Below are 22,292 nucleotides of genomic sequence, written 5' to 3'. Positions count from 1 at the left end.
AGGACTTTGCTACACAAACCACCTCACCAAAGTTATTGGCAATAACCTAAGGCATTATTTTCTGACAAAAAAGAAATCGGAACCCCTCGGATTTCAAGCCTTCAAATTTTAATGCCTTCAGAAAATGAAAGGAAAAAAGTACTAGTACATTATCTAATGGGCCATGTCCTCTATTCATACAAAGATATTAGGCCCATTTAAACATTTAAAGAAGCCCAAAATAACCCGTAACATGTCTATCATCATTGAAGGAAGCTGCTAGCTGCAAATCTGCAATAACGTCCCTCTTATAAACCCTAACACTTATAAACCCTAAAATAATTTAAGTCATAGTAATTTCGAACTTCATAGCATCCCGTTTGAAAAAACATCAGCTTTCAATGGAGAAGATAGAAAACGCTACGAAAGAGGTAAACTTTTTTATAGTTTCCGAATCGAATTATTACAAATTTAAGTAATATATAATATTTTCAGTAATTGTTGAATAATTACTGACAAAGTTTGATTTATAGTGAAATACATTGAAAATTGTTAATCAATCATAGTTAATTTATAGAATATACAGAAGAAGGCCAAATGAGAACCACCTAATACTAATTGTTATGCTGACGTGGCTTTAATGAATTTGAATTGTTAGGTTTTGGTTGACATTGTGAAATTAGCACAAAAGAGAGGAATGAAAGGTAGTGATGGAGGTTGGAAGGATTTTTTAAGTGTTTATGATAAAAAAGTTGGGATTAGTTTGAGTGATCCTGCAAGGAGGTCACCTGAGGCGTTGATTGCGTTCTTGAAAACGTTTACCAATGCAGATGATTTGAAAGTAAGCGGTTTCGGTGGAATATGATTATATACTATGGACTGTATTGTTTGAATTTTGTGATGTAATTACGCCTTTTTTTCAGTTTTTCGGTAAAGTGGTGGAAACACATGCAAGCGTGGAGCATATCGAAAAGAAAGCGGATAAATTGTCCCCTGAACAGGTTTGTTATGATCTGTTTGTGTTACTTTTTGAAATTTCATTTGATTATAGTAAGAGAATAAATCTAAATCCATGTAGAATGTGCTAAGTGCAGGAGCTGGTTTACAAGACTGTTGGTCATCCACAATATGCACAAAATTACTCATTTCCATCGTATGAAGAGGTTGGTGAAATATATATACTTTGAACTTTGCCTTACCATTACGTGACATGCAATAATTGTATTCCATTTGTGTATTAGATTATAAAAAAGCATGATTTTTTTGTATGCTATATGAAATATCTCATTTTTGGTGCAGGGTTGGTGTGTTACAAAGAGTAGACAGAAGAATAAGGCAATGAGATCTAATAAATTGGTTGCAGTTGATTGTGAGATGGTACTATGTGTAGATGGCACTGATGCCCTCGTTAGGGTTTGCGTTGTTGATCGTGATTTACAGGTGGGTCCCGTACCCTATTATCAAGTTCATGTTATGAGTTGAACTGCACCACTTTTTGAATTGATGAATTTGTTGTAGGTCAAACTCGATACACTTGTTAAACCAGATAAAGCCGTTGCTGATTATAGAACTCATATAACCGGTGTTACTGCTAAAGACTTGGAACACGTTACTTGTTCTTTGAAAGATGTACAGGTAAAATTCTGAAACTTTTTTGTGATTTAGTTTAACCCGTGCCCATTCTTTTTTATGCTGAATTTGTCACATTTTTTAATAATAGGAATCTATGATGAAATTGCTAGCAAGAGGAACCATATTGGTTGGGCACAGTCTAAATAATGACCTACAAGGTAACTAAGTTTTGTGGTATAAATTATGGTAATCATATGTGACCCATTATCTCTTTATATAAGAAAATATCGATTTTGGACAGAAATGCGTATGGGGTCAATTTGGCCCTGCCTGTTTCGTACATAAAAATATATGTTGGCCGAATCTATCATTTCTTGTTTGCTAATTTTAATCATCTATGTAAACTTTTTATTAATATTAATGCAGCACTTAAGGTAGAGCATACACGAGTAATTGACACGTCTCTTATCTTCAAGTTTTGGAGTGGCTCCAATTTCAGGAGACCGTCTTTAAACGATCTGTGTAAGGCAAGTCTCGAATGTAAATTTTTAGATGGTGTACCACTTTACGACGTTTTTTTTTTTTTTTTTTGTTAACTTGTATGTTTATATGCTGCTACTAGCATTTATAATTAATATAAACTATTTTATTTTTATCTTAACTGTTGGCATATTGCAGTCAATTTTGGGATATGAGGTTAGGAAGGAAGGTGCGCCTCATGATTGTTTGGAGGATGCACGTGCAGCAATGAAGCTTGTTCTTGCAAAAATAGAAGGGGGAGTTGATGATACTACACCATCGACACAAAATGAAGTGAGTTTGAAATTGTTTATATGTTCGCTTTTGATGTTTTTTGTCGAGTCGTTTTGTTGATTTTGTTTGTATATATATGTATGGATTTATAGGTGTATGAAGCAGATGCAATGAAGTTACTTTGTCATCGCATACCAATCAGCATCCCTGGAGAAAAATTACTTGAAATTATTCCCGGAGATTTCACCGTTGAGTTAAAGGTAAATAATAATTAATTAAATTAAATTGTATATTTTAAATATTAAATAAGTATCAATGAAGAAAATAAATATTATTTTCTTGTTACAGATAAATAAGAAACCGGGAGGAGACAAATATTCAGCTTTTGCCGTTTTCAAAAACAAACAGGAAGCTGATGAAGCTTTTGATGGGCTTGACGGTGACCGACTTAATGTATGCATACTTATCTTCCTTTCTCAATATATATAACTTTTTTTTTTTTTTTTATTTAACGTCATTGTGTTTTTTTTAGGATTCATCTGGGAGGCCACAGAAGTTAATTAACTTCAAACTGGACTCCGGTGTATTTGGTAATTTATATGTTCGAAAGATGGTCCAAGATGGTGATAATGTTCAAGTAGCATCAAATAAGAGATCATCTGAAGATGAGATCGTTACTCTGCCTAAAAAGTTAAAGACAGAACTGAAAGAATTAAAGACAGAACCAGAAGAGTTGAAGATGGAATCGAAAGAAATCGTTAAATGTAATAATTGTGACATTTATGTGAAAGAAATTGAAAGCCTAAAGAAAATTATAAGCGAACGAGATCAAGAGATATCCATGTTAAACAACATCATAGCAAAACAGGTAAGAAAACAATACGGATTATGACTTCGCCTTTCTCAGCACAAGCTTTTGCAGCGGTCAAATGCTGTCAAGAAGATGAGAACCAGCATAATATGAGGGAAGTGATCTATTGTGTGTAACATGTCTGAAACTAATTTGTTGCAATCAAGGTTTATCTTAGGTTTTGTTACTGCCTTTTTTTTTTATTATTGTTATTATTTTGTTTTAGAGGATACTGGGAATTATATGAAACAAGTGTATCATGAACTTGCAAGTGCAATTCACTTGGTGCTCTGTATGATTTTGTCAAGCTTTCATGCAATTCACTTTGAATTTTGTTTCTAGATTCACCACTGACGTGATGTTGTTATGCAAACATTGAGACAGAAGTCCAGTTATGCATGTGATGTCGTGATTTATTGTGCACTTGGCGTAAACTACTTTCTGCAATCGAATCGAAATCAGAAATAAAAGACAACAAACCAATTTTCGTAATCTAAGCACTGCAATTTAGGTTCCTATTTAGTTTCCTTTTGTACTTGTAGACTAGTCTGAAGCTTGATAATGGTATCAAACACACTTAAAATACTTAAAATACTTGTACAATTATGTAATTGTCACAATAAAGTAACCAACTGCCATATACAAATGGTGCTGCATAAGGAAAAATGATGCACTATCATTTTTTCGTATCAGCTTCTAAAACAGAATCATAAAATTGCATTTCTTTTTGATCAAATCATAATCATAATTCTCTTCTTAAACAAAGCGTCTTACATAGATGAGAGAACATAGACAATCACGAAAATATAGTTATGATAAGTTTAATGCTGATCGTATAATCAAATGTTAAAAGCAAAAAATCAACGCTCTACATTATGTTGTAAAATCAACAGTTTTATCTTCCCAGTAAATGTACGACTGTCTATAACCTGCCTCGGGTGTGAATGGGTAACATTGTCGTATGAACACAAACCAACATCAAATGCCCGAGAAAAATTTAAGGTGCAATAACAAACACATGAAAATTTCAGGTTACATATGACATTACTCTAAGAAAGTCACTCGCTTTCGTCATCTTCATCATCTCCAAATGAGAAAACAGAAGCATCAGCCGCGATTGCCTTAATATCACCAGAATTCAAATTAGGAATCGATCTCTCAATCTCCCCATTTCGTACATCATTCACAACTTCAGTGTTTGATGTGGACTGTTGACTACTGTTCAACGAAAGTTGTTTAGTATTTTCTCTCAAACTTGTTACTTCCGCTTCTATTTTACCAGATTTACGAGGTGCTGCTGACGGTGCAGTCCCTGATCCCGAGGTTACGTTACGTGAGCTTCGTTTGTTAGACACAGCTTTGTCTTCATCATCGCTGTCAGAAAACACATCGTCTTTTTCTTGATCTTTAGTGGAACTTTTACTTTGATTTGAGTCAGCGGGGTCCTTGTATGACGGTGAGGAATCATTGGAGCTTAAACTAGGTTTATCAGTAGCTTTGTACTTTTGAGAGATTGTACCATCATAATCGATCATCACTATCTCAACTTTGAATCCTGGGATGGGTAATCTTCTCTGTAAAGGATGGTTGGTCAGCCATTAGCAATAAAAAAAATCTGAATGTAGAGGTGGCAATTCTGACCCATTTATGAGTACATGGGTCAAATTGGGTTATTATTCCCTAACAAGTCTTATAAGTAGAACGTAATTTACCTAAGCTAAAACATTAATAGGTCAAAAGGGGTTGATAATTGCTTGAAGTGCATTTAAATTGCTTAAAACCTAAAATTGCACATGAAAAAAATATTGCTATATTACAAAAGATAAAGTTTTTTTTTTAAAGACAAAGAAATGTTTGCGGGCCAACCCGACCTGACACGAACCACTTCGAACAATGCAAGGGAAAGACTGTATAAAGAGCATTTTCTCTCAACCTTCCTAATCAAGACACATCAGGTCCCCATGTATCGACCTTAACATAATACTCTAACTTACTAAATCAAAAACTTTTAAGTTTTAACATCTATGTTTCTTGCATCCTACATGGCTTCAATTCTGGGAGTACATTAGAAGACCAAATAGTAGAGATGAAAATTCAGTAATCACAATGTGGTGCATTACATACCTTGTCAAAATCATCAAAATCAGAACCATTCAAAATAACCCTGTTTTCCATCATTGTTGTATTAAGCCAACTGCAGACACAAAAGAGAATAATTACAAGATAAATAATTAATTCAATAAGATGCTGTACAATCTTTCATCGACAATCAAACATATAACCAATAATTTGCATTTCACCCAATCATGTCAATTTCAGTTATATGATGGATATAAGAATAATTATGGAAAGCATGTACAATATTTAGATATACTTCATAAACAGATGGCCCACAGAGAACAAGTTGTCATTTACTGACCAGTAAATATCTCCTTGGCGATCATGAAATTGGATCTTAAAGTCGCCCGTTAACTCTGTCAGGCCACGCTCACCAGGTAGGGCAAAAACCACAATCCCTTTCGTTGAAGCTCGAATCCAAAAATCTTCAGGCTGAAAAATTTGAAACAATTCTTATGAGCTCAAAAACGCAGTCTCATTGGTACACATCTCAGAAAAAAATGCATATATGATTACCATAAGACTCTTCGTTTTAGGATGCTTTTTCGTTGTAAACAAGATTCCTATAATGAAGTTAATGTATCAAAGCGCAGATACCATTATGATCAGAGATATTATATTGCACAAACAGCATATATGCAAGTAAAAATTTCAAGATACCATTATGATCAGAGACGGTAATCGAAGGTCTGACCCAATAAGGGCATTCATGGAGCCGAAATCCCCTAAGCATGCACCTGGAATAATAACTTCAGTACATATTGCAGAGAAGTGAAAAAAATCGACCCGTTTTACTGGTTCGGGTTGCTCATCTCAAATAGGTGAGATCATAAAATTTAGCTAAAATGGGGAATGGGTCAGACTGGTTGAAAGTTGCCCAAAGTCTATTTTTAGATCATACAAACTCATGTATTGGAAAAGGTACAGTTTATTGTGGTAATAATATTGTTTTATATGATCACGGTTTACGCATTATATAAGTAATACTGTATGTGGTTTAACTCAAAACAACCCGTTTCGACCTATACCAAAAGCCCAAAATATATTATTTTAACCTGAATCTCTATTGACCAATTACCCTAACTTCCAATCCACCTATCGACCCGTTTCGACCTACTCACCTATTAAATAACTCAATAATTGAAGAGATTTACCTCCTGCCAGGGGGACTTTCACCATTAAAATCTGACAAAATGCGCTCGAAGTATTTCACATAACGCTGGAAAAAGAAATACCATTAATTAGTAATCACTCTTATACAATTGTAAACAGTACTAAAAATAAACGTTGTGCAGAAGTAGGTAAACTGACAATCTGGCTTGGTAGAATCAGTCCTTTCCCATCTACGCATCTTCTTTGGTTATAATAATCAATACACTCCTGGGCTGTCGGGAAGAACTGCAAAACGTTATGCGAGATCGGTTAGTTGACGATTAATTACGATTATGCTACTCAAATACATTTGGTGATGAGTTGATGATTGTGTCTTACCTTTAAGAATAAAAGAAGACTACAAATCATTAATCCTGTTCTTGCTTTGCCAGCTTTACAATGAACAACCACGACATTAAGTATATCTTCCTTTAACCATGAGTAAGCACTTTGACAAAATGACGGTATTAGGTGAATCGGGGGACAATTGTGGTCGTTAAATGGGAAACAGGCAACCTGCAGTAAGATAAAGATGGAAAACCTGCAAGATCAGTTTTCTATTTTAGTTGAATTTTCGTCTTAATTTTGACTTTACAGATCTAGAGTTCTAAATTATCTATTTATTACGTAATTAGTAATGGAAAGCGCACAAAGGCATCTCATATATCTTCTCTGATTCAAATGCTAATTTCTGAAAAAAATTTGATTAATAGTGTGTTCTTGATTATTGTTTTTCAAAGGCCATACATCAGTAGAAGCATACCTTTCCTGCAAAGAGTGAAGCATCATACAGTCTTTCTGAACAAAGATTATATACTTTGTATCTATCCTGTAGACGAAGAATACACATTAAGCTCCCATTAGCTAAAGCATATCAATGTTATGAGACATATTATAAAAAATCATATGTATAAAATATAAACTGATCACATCATAGCATATTCAATTTGCTTAAAGATAGGTGATTGGACGTCATTTTCTTGAAGATACATTAATATTTAACATTCAATAAGAAAATGTTCCTTATATCGTCATAATCTTAATTACATTAACATAAACTCTCTAGCATTAAAGGTTTGACTTATATGTAAATGTTACCTTATGATGAGTTTCAAGAAACTTGATCACTTCCTCCATATGATTCCGATAAAATCCCTGGTTAAAAGACATTCATTAGAATAACAAAGAATTAAGTACACTTGATTGTATGTATACATTTGTTGTTAATTACCAATATATTTACCTCGAAATATCCAAAAAGTCCAGAACTCATATCACCAGCAGGAAACCCCATTGCAATTACATTATCAGTAATATAAGTCAAATCCAGGTCAAACCCTCCCTCCTGGTATCTTCGTTTATTTTGCGACACCATGTGACGAGCCCTAACTTGCACTGCCTTCACTGCACCTAAAGACGTATCAACTAAACCTTTTCCAACCGACTGAAGCACAGACGTAGAATTCGGAGATACGCCACTTCCGTTTACATTATCGTTCGATCCAGAAGTTTTCTGACCTAAATTCAAACCAAAACCGCTCGCAATTCGTGCAATGCCCCATCTTCCACTATTTTTAGCTTGTAAACTGTTTGGTGGAGGCACTGTTGATGTCGGTAAATTAGGAATTTCATCTGATGATGATGATACAATAGGCGTAGATTCAACTGAAGATGAATCAGGTGCAGAACTATCAACCTGATCAGAGATGGCCGAAACGGAAGGTTTAACCTCACTATCTTCAGTTACAGATTGTGATGATGAGTCAGATTCTGAAGCCATTCTGCACATGAAAAGGTCCACATGTAGATTCTAATTAGGGCAAATGAAATCTAATAGGCCAAATTATCAGTTCTATATACATATATACTATACATACATATATCATCCTTTCAAATTAAAATAGTTGTGATTTGTGTATCGTGATGAAATTATCAAATGTATATAGATTCAGTAATGTGAGTGCCTGTGAATAGTGTTTGCACAACAACAAATATAAATAAATATATATATTCCGTAATATATTAACGGAAATGCGAGCGTTAAGTGATGAATGTGATGGATTTATAAGATCTGATGACTTACATGGATTATATCTGAAGCTGTGGCCAATAGTACGTCAGATAAGGAGATGGCGAAGGATTGGAGGGGAAAATGACGACGGAATTAGAACAACGGTGGTTTTCCGGCCCGACGGCAAGTAATAGCCGGTTTTCGGGTTTCAATTTTGGTGGAGTAAGGTAGATCTTTCGGTTTTACAGGTCGACCCTGTGAAGCGAGGTATAAAAAAATAATTTTAGGTATTCAAAATTAGTTATGAGTATTAGTGTAAGTTAGTCCGTATATTCTATTTTGATTTTATCGAATTTTCATTTTTCTTTTTAATTTGACTTCGAATATTTTTATTTTTATTATATAATAGTCTGATTTAGGAATATTTTTATTTTTGTTATATAATAGTCGATAAAACTTGTACTATACTAATATAAAATATATTGAAAACTCAATTGACTCATATAATTTTCATCAAATTTTATAATACAAATAAATATATTCAAAGTCAATATTGAGAAACAAATACTTTAAAAAATTAAAATACGACAATTGTTATGAAACGGACTACGAAGGGAGTAACTTTAAAGTATTTAAATACTATCAATAATCTTCGGAATTGTCCGCTCATAATACGATGAATTGCTCAATTAATGCTCGACGCGCTGGTTCAATAGCTCGGCTCCCTCCCACTCTGTAACGACTCAGCTTTTTCGACTTGCTTTTGTGCTTTGTGCTTTCGCGAAACTGTATATATGTGCGTACTGAGCTAGTTTATGCTCTGGTTTCTTATTTAATGATTAATTACTTTCATTAATACCTTTCAACGTGCTATTAAGTGTGTAATCACTTAACTTGATCCCCGAATGCTTTTACGACCGTTGATGTCACTTGACGTTTACAACGAGCTATGTACTTGGTACACGTTTAACTTTGGTCATAATCAGAATATTATGACTACGTAATACTAATTGTTATTTTATAATAACAATTACTTGGGTATTTGGATGCTTAATTACGCTTAGTAAATTACTAGAACACACTAGTTAGTCTTGTTGGATTTTCTACCTTGTTGGACTTTAGCCCACCCTACACTAGCTGGTGGACTATTAAATTAGCCCAATTATAATTAATTAGTGATCCATTAATAAGTAAGACAAATGCCCATTTATTAGAGGGAACATACTAGCATTTTTGTCAAGTATTATCTTTAATGTTGCATGGGATCCTAACATAAGCACCAACTTTAGACAACCATTAACCAAAAAGCAAAAAGGTGTCCCCCCTTGTTCCCCCCATAACCCACGGCCATGTACCCTGTAGTGACCCGAACTTTTCCATGTTTATATATATTAATTGAGATTGATATTTACATGATTAAATGTTTCCAACATGTTAAGCAATCAAACTTGTTAAGACTTGATTAATTGAAATATGTTTCATATAGACAATTGACCACCCAAGTTGACCGGTGATTCACGAACGTTAAAACTTGTAAAAACGACATGACGATATATATATATGGATATACATATGGTTAACATGAGATTATGATAAGTAAGTATCTCCATAAGTATATTAACAATGAGTTATATACATATAAACAAGACTACTAACTTAAGGATTTCGAAACGAGACATATATGTAACGATTATCGTTGTAACGACATTTAAATGTATATATATCATATTAAGATATATTAATATATCATAATATCATGATAATATAATAATTTAACATCTCATTAGATATAATAAACAATGGGTTAACAACATTAATTGAGATCGTTAACTTAAAGGTTTCAAAACAACACTTACATGTAACGACTAACGATGACTTAACGACTCAGTTAAAATGTATATACATGTAGTGTATTTAGATGTATTAAAATACTTTTGGAATACTTCAAGACATATATCAAAACACTCATACTTAACGAAAATGGTTACAGTTACTTTTCCATTCTTTTCTTTCATCAAGAATTCTAGTCGTATTCTTACCCGTATTATACACAGCTTCAAAACGTACTTACTATGAGTATATACCAATAGGAATTAGCATGGGATTCCACTCTTGATTATGTCATGTATGACTAATCAATTTTAACTTCTACCATGAGCTAGTCAACTAACTAGAACTCCTTTTAACCCCACTCACCACTCACCAATTACCACTCATCATTCACTCCATTTCACTTCCAATTCTCTTTCTAATTCTCTCTCAACACACACACACTATTATGAACGTATTTTTCCAGTAATTAATCATCATCTTCATCAAAAATCACTTCAAGAATCAAGCTATAATCATCATAGGAAGAACACTTCAAGAACACTTCAAAAATCCCTTCAAGCTTACTAATTTACTTCCAAGCTTTCTAATCCATTCCAAGTAATCATCTAAGATCAAGAAACCTTTGTTATATACAGTAGGTTATCTTTCTTATTCAAGGTAATATTCATATTTAAACTTTGATTCAATTTCTATAACTATAAACTATCTTAATTCGAGTAAAAATCTTACTTGAACTTGTTTTTGTGTCATGATCCTACTTCAAGAACTTTCAAGCCATCCAAGATCCTTTGAAGCTAGATCATTTCTTGTCACTTCCAGTAGGTTTACCTACTAAACTTAAGGTAGTAATGATGTTCATAACATCATTCGATTCATATATATAAAACTATCTTATTCGAAGGTTTAAACTCGTAATCACTAGAACATAGTTTAGTTAATTCTAAACTTGTTCGCAAACAAAAGTTAATCCTTCTAACTTGACTTTTAAAATTAACTACACACATGTTCTATATCTATATGATATGCTAACTTAATGATATAAAACCTGGAAACACGAAAAACACCGTAAAATCGGATTTACGCCGTCGTAGTAACACCGCGGGCTGTTTTGGGTTAGTTAATTAAAAACTATGATAAACTTTGATTTAAAAGTTGTTATTCTGAGAAAATGATTTTTATTATGAACATGAAACTATATCCAAAAATTATGGTTAAACTCAAAGTGGAAGTATGTTTTCTAAAATGGTCATCTAGACGTCGTTCTTTCGACTGAAATGACTACCTTTACAAAAACGAATTGTAACTTATTTTTCCGACTATAAACCTATACTTTTATGTTTAGATTCATAAAATAGAGTTCAATATGAAACCATAGCAATTTGATTCACTCAAAACGGATTTAAAATGAAGAAGTTATGGGTAAAACAAGATTGGATAATTTTTCTCATTTTAGCTACGTGAAAATTGGTAACAAATATATTCCAACCATAACTTAATCAACTTGTATTGTATATTATGTAATCTTGAGATACCATAGACACGTATACAATATTTCGACCTATCATGTCGACACATCTATATATATTTCGGAACAACCATAGACACTCTATATGTGAATGTTGGAGTTAGCTATACAGGGTTGAGGTTGATTCCAAAATATATATAGTTTGAGTAGTGATCAATACTGAGATACGTATACACTGTGTAGTGACCCGAACTTTTCCATGTTTATATATATTAATTGAGATTGATATTTACATGATTAAATGTTTCCAACATGTTAAGCAATTAAACTTGTTAAGACTTGATTAATTGAAATATGTTTCATATAGACAATTGACCACCCAAGTTGACAGGTGATTCACGAACGTTAAAACTTGTAAAAACTATATGATGACATATATATGGATATATATATAGTTAACATGATACTATGATAAGTAAACATATCATTAAGTATATTAACAATGAACTACATATGTAAAAACAAGACTACTAACTTAATGATTTTTAAACGAGACATATATGTAACGATTATCGTTGTAAAGACATTTAATGTATATATATCATATTAAGAGATATTCATACATGATAATATCATGATAATATAATTATTTAAAATCTCATTTGATATTATAAACATTGGGTTAACAACATTTAACAAGATCGTTAACCTAAAGGTTTCAAAACAACACTTACATGTAACGACTAACGATGACTTAACGACTCAGTTAAAATGTATATACATGTAGTGTTTTAATATGTATTTATACACTTTTGGAAGACTTCAATACACTTATCAAAATACTTCTACTTAACAAAAATGCTTACAATTACATCCTCGTTCAGTTTCATCAACAATTCTACTCGTATGCACCCGTATTCGTACTCGTACAATACACAGCTTTTAGATGTATGTACTATTGGTATATACACTCCAATGATCAGCTCTTAGCAGCCCATGTGAGTCACCTAACACATGTGGGAACCATCATTTGGCAAATAGCATGAAATATCTCATAAAATTACAAAAATATGAGTAATCATTCATGACTTATTTACATGAAAACAAAATTACATATCCTTTATATCTAATCCATACACCAACGACCAAAAACACCTACAAACACTTTCATTCTTCAATTTTCTTCATCTAATTTATCTCTCTCAAGTTCTATCTTCAAGTTCTAAGTGTTCTTCATAAATTCTACAAGTTCTAGTTACATAAAATCAAGAATACTTTCAAGTTTGCTAGCTCACTTCCAATCTTGTAAGGTGATCATCCAACCTCAAGAAATCTTTGTTTCTTACAGTAGGTTATCATTCTAATACAAGGTAATAATCATATTCAAACTTTGATTCAATTTCTATAACTATAACAATCTTATTTCAAGTGATGATCTTACTTGAACTTGTTTTCGTGTCATGATTCTGCTTCAAGAACTTCGAGCCATCCAAGGATCCGTTGAAGCTAGATCCATTTTTCTCTTTTCTAGTAGGTTTATCCAAGGAACTTAAGGTAGTAATGATGTTCATAACATCATTCGATTCATACATATAAAGCTATCTTATTCGAAGGTTTAAACTTGTAATCACTAGAACATAGTTTAGTTAATTCTAAACTTGTTCGCAAACAAAAGTTAATCCTTATAACTTGACTTTTAAAATCAACTAAACACATGTTCTATATCTATATGATATGCTAACTTAATGATTTAAAACCTGGAAACACGAAAAACACCGTAAAACCGGATTTACGCCGTTGTAGTAACACCGCGGGCTGTTTTGGGTTAGTTAATTAAAAACTATGATAAACTTTGATTTAAAAGTTGTTATTCTGAGAAAATGATTTTTATTATGAACATGAAACTATATCCAAAAATTATGGTTAAACTCAAAGTGGAAGTATGTTTTCTAAAATGGTCATCTAGACGTCGTTCTTTCGACTGAAATGACTACCTTTACAAAAATGACTTGTAACTTATTTTTCCGACTATAAACCTATACTTTTTCTGTTTAGATTCATAAAATAGAGTTCAATATGAAACCATAGCAATTTTATTCACTCAAAACGGATTTAAAATGAAGAAGTTATGGGTAAAACAAGATTGGATAATTTTTCTCATTTTAGCTACGTGAAAATTGGTAACAAATCTATTCCAACCATAACTTAATCAACTTGTATTGTATATTATGTAATCTTGAGATACCATAGACACGTATACAATGTTTCGACCTATCATGTCGACACATCTATATATATTTCGGAACAACCATAGACACTCTATATGTGAATGTTGGAGTTAGCTATACAGGGTTGAGGTTGATTCCAAAATATATATAGTTTGAGTTGTGATCAATACTGAGATACGTATACACTGGGTCGTGGATTGATTCAAGATAATATTTATCGATTTATTTCTGTACATCTAACTGTGGACAACTAGTTGTAGGTTACTAACGAGGACAGCTGACTTAATAAACTTAAAACATCAAAATATATTAAAAGTGTTGTAAATATATTTTGAACATACTTTGATATATATGTATATATTGTTATAGGTTCGTGAATCAACCAGTGGCCAAGTCTTACTTCCCGACGAAGTAAAAATCTGTGAAAGTGAGTTATAGTCCCACTTTTAAAATCTAATATTTTTGGGATGAGAATACATGCAAGTTTTATAAATGATTTACAAAATAGACACAAGTACGTGAAACTATATTCTATGGTTGAATTATCGAAATCGAATATGCCCCTTTTTATTAAGTCTGGTAATCTAAGAATTAGGGAACAGACATCCTAATTGACGCGAATCCTAAAGATAGATCTATTGGGCCTAACAAACCCCATCCAAAGTACCGGATGCTTTAGTACTTCGAAATTTATATCATATCCGAAGGGTGTCCCGGAATGATGGGGATATTCTTATATATGCATCTTGTTAATGTCGGTTACCAGGTGTTCACCATATGAATGATTTTTATCTCTATGTATGGGATGTGTATTGAAATATGAAATCTTGTGGTCTATTGTTACGATTTGATATATATAGGTTAAACCTATAACTCACCAACATTTTTGTTGACGTTTAAAGCATGTTTATTCTCAGGTGAATACTAAGAGCTTCCGCTGTTGCATACTAAAATAAGGACAAGATTTGGAGTCCATGTTTGTATGATATTGTGAAAAGAAAAAAAACTGCATTCAAGAAACTGATTTTGATGTAACATATTTGTATTGTAAACCATTATGTAATGGTCATGTGTAAACAGGATATTTTAGATTATCATTATTTGATAATCTACGTAAAGCTTTTTAAACCTTTATTTATGAAATAAAGGTTATGGTTTATTTTAAAAATGAATGCAGTCTTTGAAAAACGTCTCATATAGAGGTCAAAACCTCGCAACGAAATCAATTAATATGGAACGTTTTTAATCAATAAGAACGGGACATTTCACACTGGGTCGTGGATTGATTCAAGATAATATTTATCGATTTATTTCTGTACATCTAACTGTGGACAACTAGTTGTAGGTTACTAACGAGGACAGCTGACTTAATAAACTTAAAACATCAAAATATATTAAAAGTGTTGTAAATATATTTTAAACATACTTTGATATATATGTATATATTGTTATAGGTTCGTGAATCAACCAGTGGCCAAGTCTTACTTCCCGACGAAGTAAAAATCTGTGAAAGTGAGTTATAGTCTCACTTTTAAAATCTAATATTTTTGGGATGAGAATACATGCAGGTTTTATAAATGATTTACAAAATAGACACAAGTACGTGAAACTACATTCTATGGTTGAATTATCGAAATCGAATATGCCCTTTTTTATTAAGTCTGGTAATCTAAGAATTAGGGAACAGACACCCTAATTGACGTGAATCCTAAAGATAGATCTATCGGGCCCAACAAGCCCCATCCAAAGTACCGGATGCTTTAGTACTTCGAAATTTATATCATATCCGAAGGGTGTCCCGGAATGATGGGGATATTCTTATATATATGCATCTTGTTAATGTCGGTTACCAGGTGTTCACCATATGAATGATTTTTATCTCTATGTATGGGATGTGTATTGAAATATGAAATCTTGTGGTCTATTGTTACGATTTGATATATATAGGTTAAACCTATAACTCACCAACATTTTTGTTGACGTTTTAAGCATGTTTATTCTCAGGTGATTATTAAGAGCTTTCGCTATCGCATACTTAAATAAGGACGAGATTTGGAGTCCATGCTTGTATGATATTGTGTAAAAACTGCATTCAAGAAACTTATTTTGTTGTAACATATTTGTATTGTAAACCACTATGTAATGGTCATGTGTAAACAGGATATTTTAGATTATCATTATTTGATAATCTACGTAAAGCTTTTTAAACCTTTATTGATGAAATAAAGGTTATGGTTTATTTTAAAATGAATGCAGTCTTTGAAAAACGTCTCATATAGAGGTCAAAACCTCGCAACAAAATCAATTAATATGGAACGTTTTTAATCAATAAGAACGGGACATTTCATACCCCTCCCCACACACTCACCACCTATAAATACAAGCCTTATTCCATCCATTTTACACTTGCTCTCATTTGCATTTCACACACACTTACTCTCTAATTCTTTCTCTAGTCTTTCTCTCTCTAAAAAGTGTAAGTATTTGATTTTTCTTCTTCTTCTTCCCTTGCCTTTCACGAAATCATCATCATCATCTAAGGGTCTAGCTTTTTAGCTTTGATCTTGATTACATCTTGTAGATTCAAACATGGATTTGAATCATTCAAGAACATGGAAGATTCAAGCTTTCTAGCTTTGAATCTTCACCTACTTTGTAGATCTAAATCTTTTAACTTTAATCTTTTTATTTTGTTATAAAGATTCAAACTTGTGTTTGTAATCTTCATGTAACTTAAAGATCCAAACTTTATGCTTCAAGATCTTCAAGAACAACCAAGATTCAAGCTTTCTAGCTTTGAATCTTCATATCTTTTGTTGGATCTAAGTTTTCTAACTTATGATCTCATTACTTTGTTATAAAGATCAAAACTTGTATTTATGGTCTTCATGTAACTTAAAGATCTAAGCTTTATGCTTCAAGGTCTTCAAGGACACCAAAGATTCAAGCTTTCTAGCTTTGTAATCTCATAACTTGTGTGAAAAGGATCTAAGCTCTCTAGCTTAGGGTTCCATCACTTTATTTGACTTAGATTATGTCATACTTGCTTGATTGAAGTAAAGTTTGTAGCTTTAGTTGTAAATGTAACTTGTAATTGTGTTAAGACTAAGGATATGATGTAACCTTGGTTCATCATCCTTCTAAGACTCTTAAATAAATTGTGTTCTTGCTTGGTCTTAACATATTGTGCGTTGATGGTAGAATTTTGGTCAAGGTGATGCTAACCCATTAACGAGTTGTACACTTGAAGCTACAAGCATCAAGGATGAGAACCGTGATGAGCATCAAGCACTAAGAACCCCACCGGAGCACCTTGCTTACTGTTTTCGGGATCTGATCAGACCACCTGGGCTACTGGAAAGTTGATTTTCAGTTAGTTCGGTTTGAGTAGATGATTTTCCGTTTAGACCTCGTCTTAATCCGAGTTACAGTTTAGGATTTATGGCCTTCCGAAAGTCACTACACCCTATTAACGTTGTGCTGAAATTTCTGACCTACTCGCACTTAAACCGTCACCACGGTCAAACGAAGACGAATTTGGTTCTGGAAATTGGTCAGCAACTATAGGACTCACATACAGAGCCATAGCCACTGACTACGCGTCTTTTCCTTTTGTATAGAGGTCGTAGCAGTTGACCAAAGTCAGCCTATTGTTTCGATCTCTATTCTTGTCAAACTTACTTAGCTTTTATGATGATGAATGATGATGATGATGATGACACTTAAACTTAATTTATGCACTTTCAAACCTTTTTGGGACAACATACTGACTTAGTGACCTTTGACTTAGGTTGACAACCTTTCGGACCGACTTACTACTTGCATACTTTCATTATCGACTTTACCGCTTTTATCACTGTGAGTTATAGCTTTCCTTTTTACTCTAACTATTTTGGGACTGAGAATACATGCGCTTTTTACATTTTACATACTAGGCACGAGTACTTAAACTTTATATATATGTAGGTTATACAACGGCATAAACTTTCCCCTTAGCTCGGTAACATTTAGTCATTGGTCTTTGAACCGGTGAACGCGAATCTTAGATATGGATTCATAGAGTTTGACATCCCCACTCGGGCTAGTCGCGCTAGCATTTAACGGGTGTTTAATACTTCGTAAACATACGCACTCGCCAAGTGTACTTTTAGGGGGTATTATTATTACGTTAAGTTAGTTACCGGGTGCCCACGGATAAGCATATACTTTATCATACTATTTTGAAACGCTGGTTGAAGCACTGAAATCTCGTGGCCTACATTACATTACTGATTACAAACAAACTATAGCTCACCAACATTCGTGTTGACTTTTTAAGCGTGTATTTTCTCAGGTGCTTAGACGATGTTGCTTCCGCTGTTAGACTTGCTGTCTTGGTGTTATAGACTTGCTGTTATGGACCTGCTGTGTTAGATTTTCGCTGCATTACTTAAAGATGTCCCAATCATGAAACTTTTATCTTGTATTCACAACTTATGTTATTTGAATAATGGCTTTGTAATGACCTCTGTGTCACGTTATCTTTTGTAAACACTATCTTTTTATGAATTCAAAACTGGTTTTCAAACAACATTTAGTGTTTGACCGTGTAAAGATCATGTTGTTGACGAATCATACATGATGGTTTTGTACGGGGCGTCACATTTGGTATCAGAGCATTGGTTGTAGGGAATTAGGTTGCGTTAGTGAGTCTGGACCGAGCCGAGTAGGATTCGCTAATAAGACTAATCTACAACTTTCTTGTTTGCCTGTTTCTGCGAAACTGCTGCATACTACTGTATTATATTACTGCATGTTACTGCTTACTTTTACTGCTCTATGAACTTGTTGCATGCTACTGCCTACTTTCACTGCTATGTGAAGTTGTGAACTTACTGTATGCTGCTGCTTATTCTCGCTACTGCATGTTACTATCTGCTTTTTGCATGATACTTCTGTTAATACTGCTATTATTTCCATACTATGCACTGCTGTAGACGATCTAGGCTGCTGTGGTTATTAAGCTTGATTACATGCTTGCTACCCGTCTGCTTTTCACTGTACCGACTTGGAGAATTAATCCTTCCTAGCTTAGATGTTTTTCTGAACCCTTTCTCACTCGTCTAACCCTAAGGACTAGTAATGTAATCCACCTGTTACTACTGTTCCACCGTTCCAGAGATCGAAACATTACTTCACGCAATCTAGGAGGAGTACCCCTCGGACTACACGTCCACTAAAGTTGATCCTCGGAGGAGGAGATATGTGAGGACTTGTCGGAGTAACCGCACCCCGAGCTTACTCTAATTAGCTACGTACAACGTATGAACATCAGAAGGTTGTTCAGTTTCCGCAAGTTGACTCGTATCCCGTACGCTTTCATGACCGTCACTTATCTCCTTCATTCTACACCACTACTCGGCGATCTAACGACACTTCTGGACTTAGGTCCCTAACACTCTTAGGCATTGGAGAAGTCGGGAAGGCATCTCCTTTCACAAGGTCATAGTGTTTTCCACTGATGCTCAGCCATACTCAAAGGCTTGGGAGTCGCCTCAAGACATATCGTATTACTACTTGTTACACGTACAACTCGACACGAGACCCAGAATGAATTCCTAAGAAAGGAACCTAACAACGTTACCTGAACCCGAACGTTTTGAAGAAATTTCGGGACATTTAGGCATTGATGCATGACCTACGGAACCTACGCACCCACATCGGGAAACCGTGAGATTAATTATGTGGAATTTGCTTCGAGATAGCATAGATAAAGCACCGTAAGACAAAATTGAGTAGAACTTGAGGTGATCATGTTACATTGACCATATGGAGTGATATTGGAATGAACGTACGATTTAGTACAATATAATGACGCCAGGCCAGCGTGATTATATTGAAGTAAATCATGCAAAAGTCCCAATGCTACTATATAAGGAATATGAAGTGATTCAAAGGAAATTTTGGTAGGAACCACTTGAATATACGCATTATGGTCTGTTAGAGGTAGGGAAAGAGTAACCACGTAGCCAGATACTGTACAAGAAGGGCCTTAATTGCAGAATTGATAACCCGAAAATTTGTTATAGATATAGAAACCCTGGATACTTAAGGGAAAAGTCTCAAATAGGAAAAACTTTGGACTTACTTGCGGTAGAGAAATCGTTATCTCAGCTATAGAGACTCGCATGGATCCTGATTTTAGTTAGGGTACATTTCATCGCAACGTTTTATTGTCTTAAAGTTGTTTAGTACTAGAGCGATAGAAACCTTATATCTAAGAACTTTAGTGTTATGATTGATAAACTATTAACAACCATGAGAGTTAAGTATTCTATAGGACAAGCTAATGGTAAGCTGGCAGAGATAGATGAATGATTTAAGGTAGTACCTTAAAATTAACAGGTGGGTCATTTGGAGATGACCTCATGTCAACAAAACTTGGAAGTTTTAAAATAGTAGTTGGAAAGGATTAGTTACCTACGCACAAGCAGATGTTATTTGAGAAGTTTGATAGAATTTTCCACGGTAGTATAATAAGATTTAGTTGGAATGAACCTTAAGATTAACCTAACATCCATCAATTTGAGAAGCTTGATGTGATAGTTGGAATGGACTTTAGGATTAACCTAATACTCATCAAGTAAGGAAGCTTTGATGAAATAGTTGGAATGGACTGGCTTTCAAGGATGAAAGTGAAAGCTATTTATAGATTATTCGTATACCTCGCGAGAATGGTGAGCCATTAATAGTTACAGAGAGAGAAGTAGCCCGAAGCTGAACCCTATTAGTTGCATGACAACAACCCGAAATCCCACAATGGAAATGGGAAGAAATAACAATGGATCTCATCACTAAACTACCGAAAACGGTAAGGCGGTTAGGACACTATATGGGTTATTATTGACCATCTCACCAAATCTGCTCACTTTCTAGCCACGAAAAAAACCGATGCAATGGACAAACTTGCACAACGATACATAAAGGAAAATTGTATCCCGTCACTCCAGCGATTCAAATTTTATATTAAAGACTACCCAAGAATCTTATTTGATGCTCATTCTTATGCGACTCTGAATCCTAACTTATTTCGAGAGATTTCTTATTTGATGATAATCACACCATCATCCTTCTTACTTCGATATTAGTCATACCAGTTCGAAATTTCCAAAATCAATGGGTAGTTAATTCTCATCCTCATACTCTCCCTTTCGTATCTCACTTATAAGCAACAACTTTACACTTAAGCATTTTTGGTCCAAAGACTTATGCCCTACTAATAGTCATCAACCACATTTAAATTCAACAGTTTTCATTACCTCGTGACATTGATGCTCAAATGTCACCCGAAATTTTCAAAAATCTTTTACTCGATTTTTTTCCAACTTGTAACCTCCGAAATATGAAAAAAAAATTTGCTGCCAAAATTTTTCACACACTATTTTACTGTGCGATCCTCCCAAGGTTTTATAAAAGTAAATTTATTTTATTCGTGCAAATTTTTGAAATCATATATGTTATATAAAATAAAGTAAATGATTACTTATTTTTGGCAAATACATATGAAATTTTACTTTCACTTTTACAAATCAAATCTTTTGTTCGAAAGATATTTTACTTTGAATGGTACGAGTTGTACATAACCCTAGATTACTAAGAACTTCGTTTCTTTTCTTACATTGTCACCTTAACGATTTCTATATAAATTTCATTGCTTATTATATAAAATTATTCGTTGCTTATTCGTATCCAAGTCATCATGAAGACTTTACAACAGTCGAAAACTAGAGATTCATGTGTGTGTGTGTATATGTTGTAACGACCCAACCCATTATCCTTCCAAAAACGTGCCATAAAAAAAAATATTCTGGAACAGCACATCTGTACGGCGTCCAGATTTCTGGACGGCGTCCTGCTCTGAAGGACTGGACGGCGTCCAAGCCTTTTGGACAGCGTCCAAATGGTCTGCTAGATTCTGATCAGTTTTACAATTACACTGTGATGACCCGGAAATTTCCGATCAAATTTAAACTTAATCTTTATATGATTTCGAAACGATAAGCAAATTCTGTAATGTTGGGTCTCGAAAATTTTGAAATCTATATTCATGTAATCAATTACCATGCCACCATGCCTGATGATTCACGAACATTTATGTACATATAGATATGTGTATATAATATATACTTATTAATTAAAAACGTTAACAAAGTATTAGATATATAATACTTTACATGAACGTATTTGTTTCAATATGTATTTGATATAATTATAGACGAAATTAAAAGATAATATTAAATGATTGATTTATCAGATACATTGTAGGATTATAAAATTTGATATGTATGAGTT

At 33.6% G+C, this 22,292-nt stretch overlaps 2 protein-coding genes across 2 annotated transcripts; one reads left to right on the top strand and one right to left on the bottom strand.

The window, feature by feature from the left end:
• Window positions 1-275: 275 nt before the first annotated feature.
• LOC139858216 (small RNA degrading nuclease 1) lies at window positions 276-3,412 on the top strand. Its single transcript, XM_071847068.1, has 12 exons — window positions 276-410; window positions 638-820; window positions 903-980; window positions 1,074-1,142; window positions 1,279-1,419; window positions 1,498-1,614; window positions 1,700-1,769; window positions 1,978-2,078; window positions 2,230-2,364; window positions 2,457-2,564; window positions 2,662-2,757; window positions 2,837-3,412. The coding sequence occupies exons 1-12, from the start codon at window positions 381-383 to the stop codon at window positions 3,194-3,196; spliced, it is 1,488 nt and encodes a 495-aa protein (XP_071703169.1). The 5' UTR covers window positions 276-380; the 3' UTR covers window positions 3,197-3,412.
• A 477-nt stretch (window positions 3,413-3,889) lies between these two features.
• On the bottom strand, window positions 3,890-8,682 carry LOC139857392 (phosphatidylinositol 3,4,5-trisphosphate 3-phosphatase and protein-tyrosine-phosphatase PTEN2A-like). Its single transcript, XM_071846142.1, has 12 exons — window positions 8,508-8,682; window positions 7,668-8,205; window positions 7,523-7,579; window positions 7,188-7,253; window positions 6,764-6,940; window positions 6,584-6,670; window positions 6,427-6,491; window positions 5,933-6,009; window positions 5,789-5,835; window positions 5,574-5,704; window positions 5,279-5,348; window positions 3,890-4,728 (listed from the first exon to the last, which is right to left on the bottom strand). The coding sequence occupies exons 2-12, from the start codon at window positions 8,202-8,204 to the stop codon at window positions 4,213-4,215; spliced, it is 1,830 nt and encodes a 609-aa protein (XP_071702243.1). The 5' UTR covers window position 8,205; window positions 8,508-8,682; the 3' UTR covers window positions 3,890-4,212.
• Between the last annotated feature and the right edge of the window lie 13,610 nt (window positions 8,683-22,292).

The sequence above is a fragment of the Rutidosis leptorrhynchoides genome, chromosome 7 (assembly GCF_046630445.1).
Source record: "Rutidosis leptorrhynchoides isolate AG116_Rl617_1_P2 chromosome 7, CSIRO_AGI_Rlap_v1, whole genome shotgun sequence".
NCBI classification, from domain to species: Eukaryota; Viridiplantae; Streptophyta; class Magnoliopsida; order Asterales; family Asteraceae; genus Rutidosis; species Rutidosis leptorrhynchoides.
The sequence above is the reverse complement of the archived record's forward strand: the minus strand, read 5'-3'. Positions and strand labels throughout refer to the sequence as shown.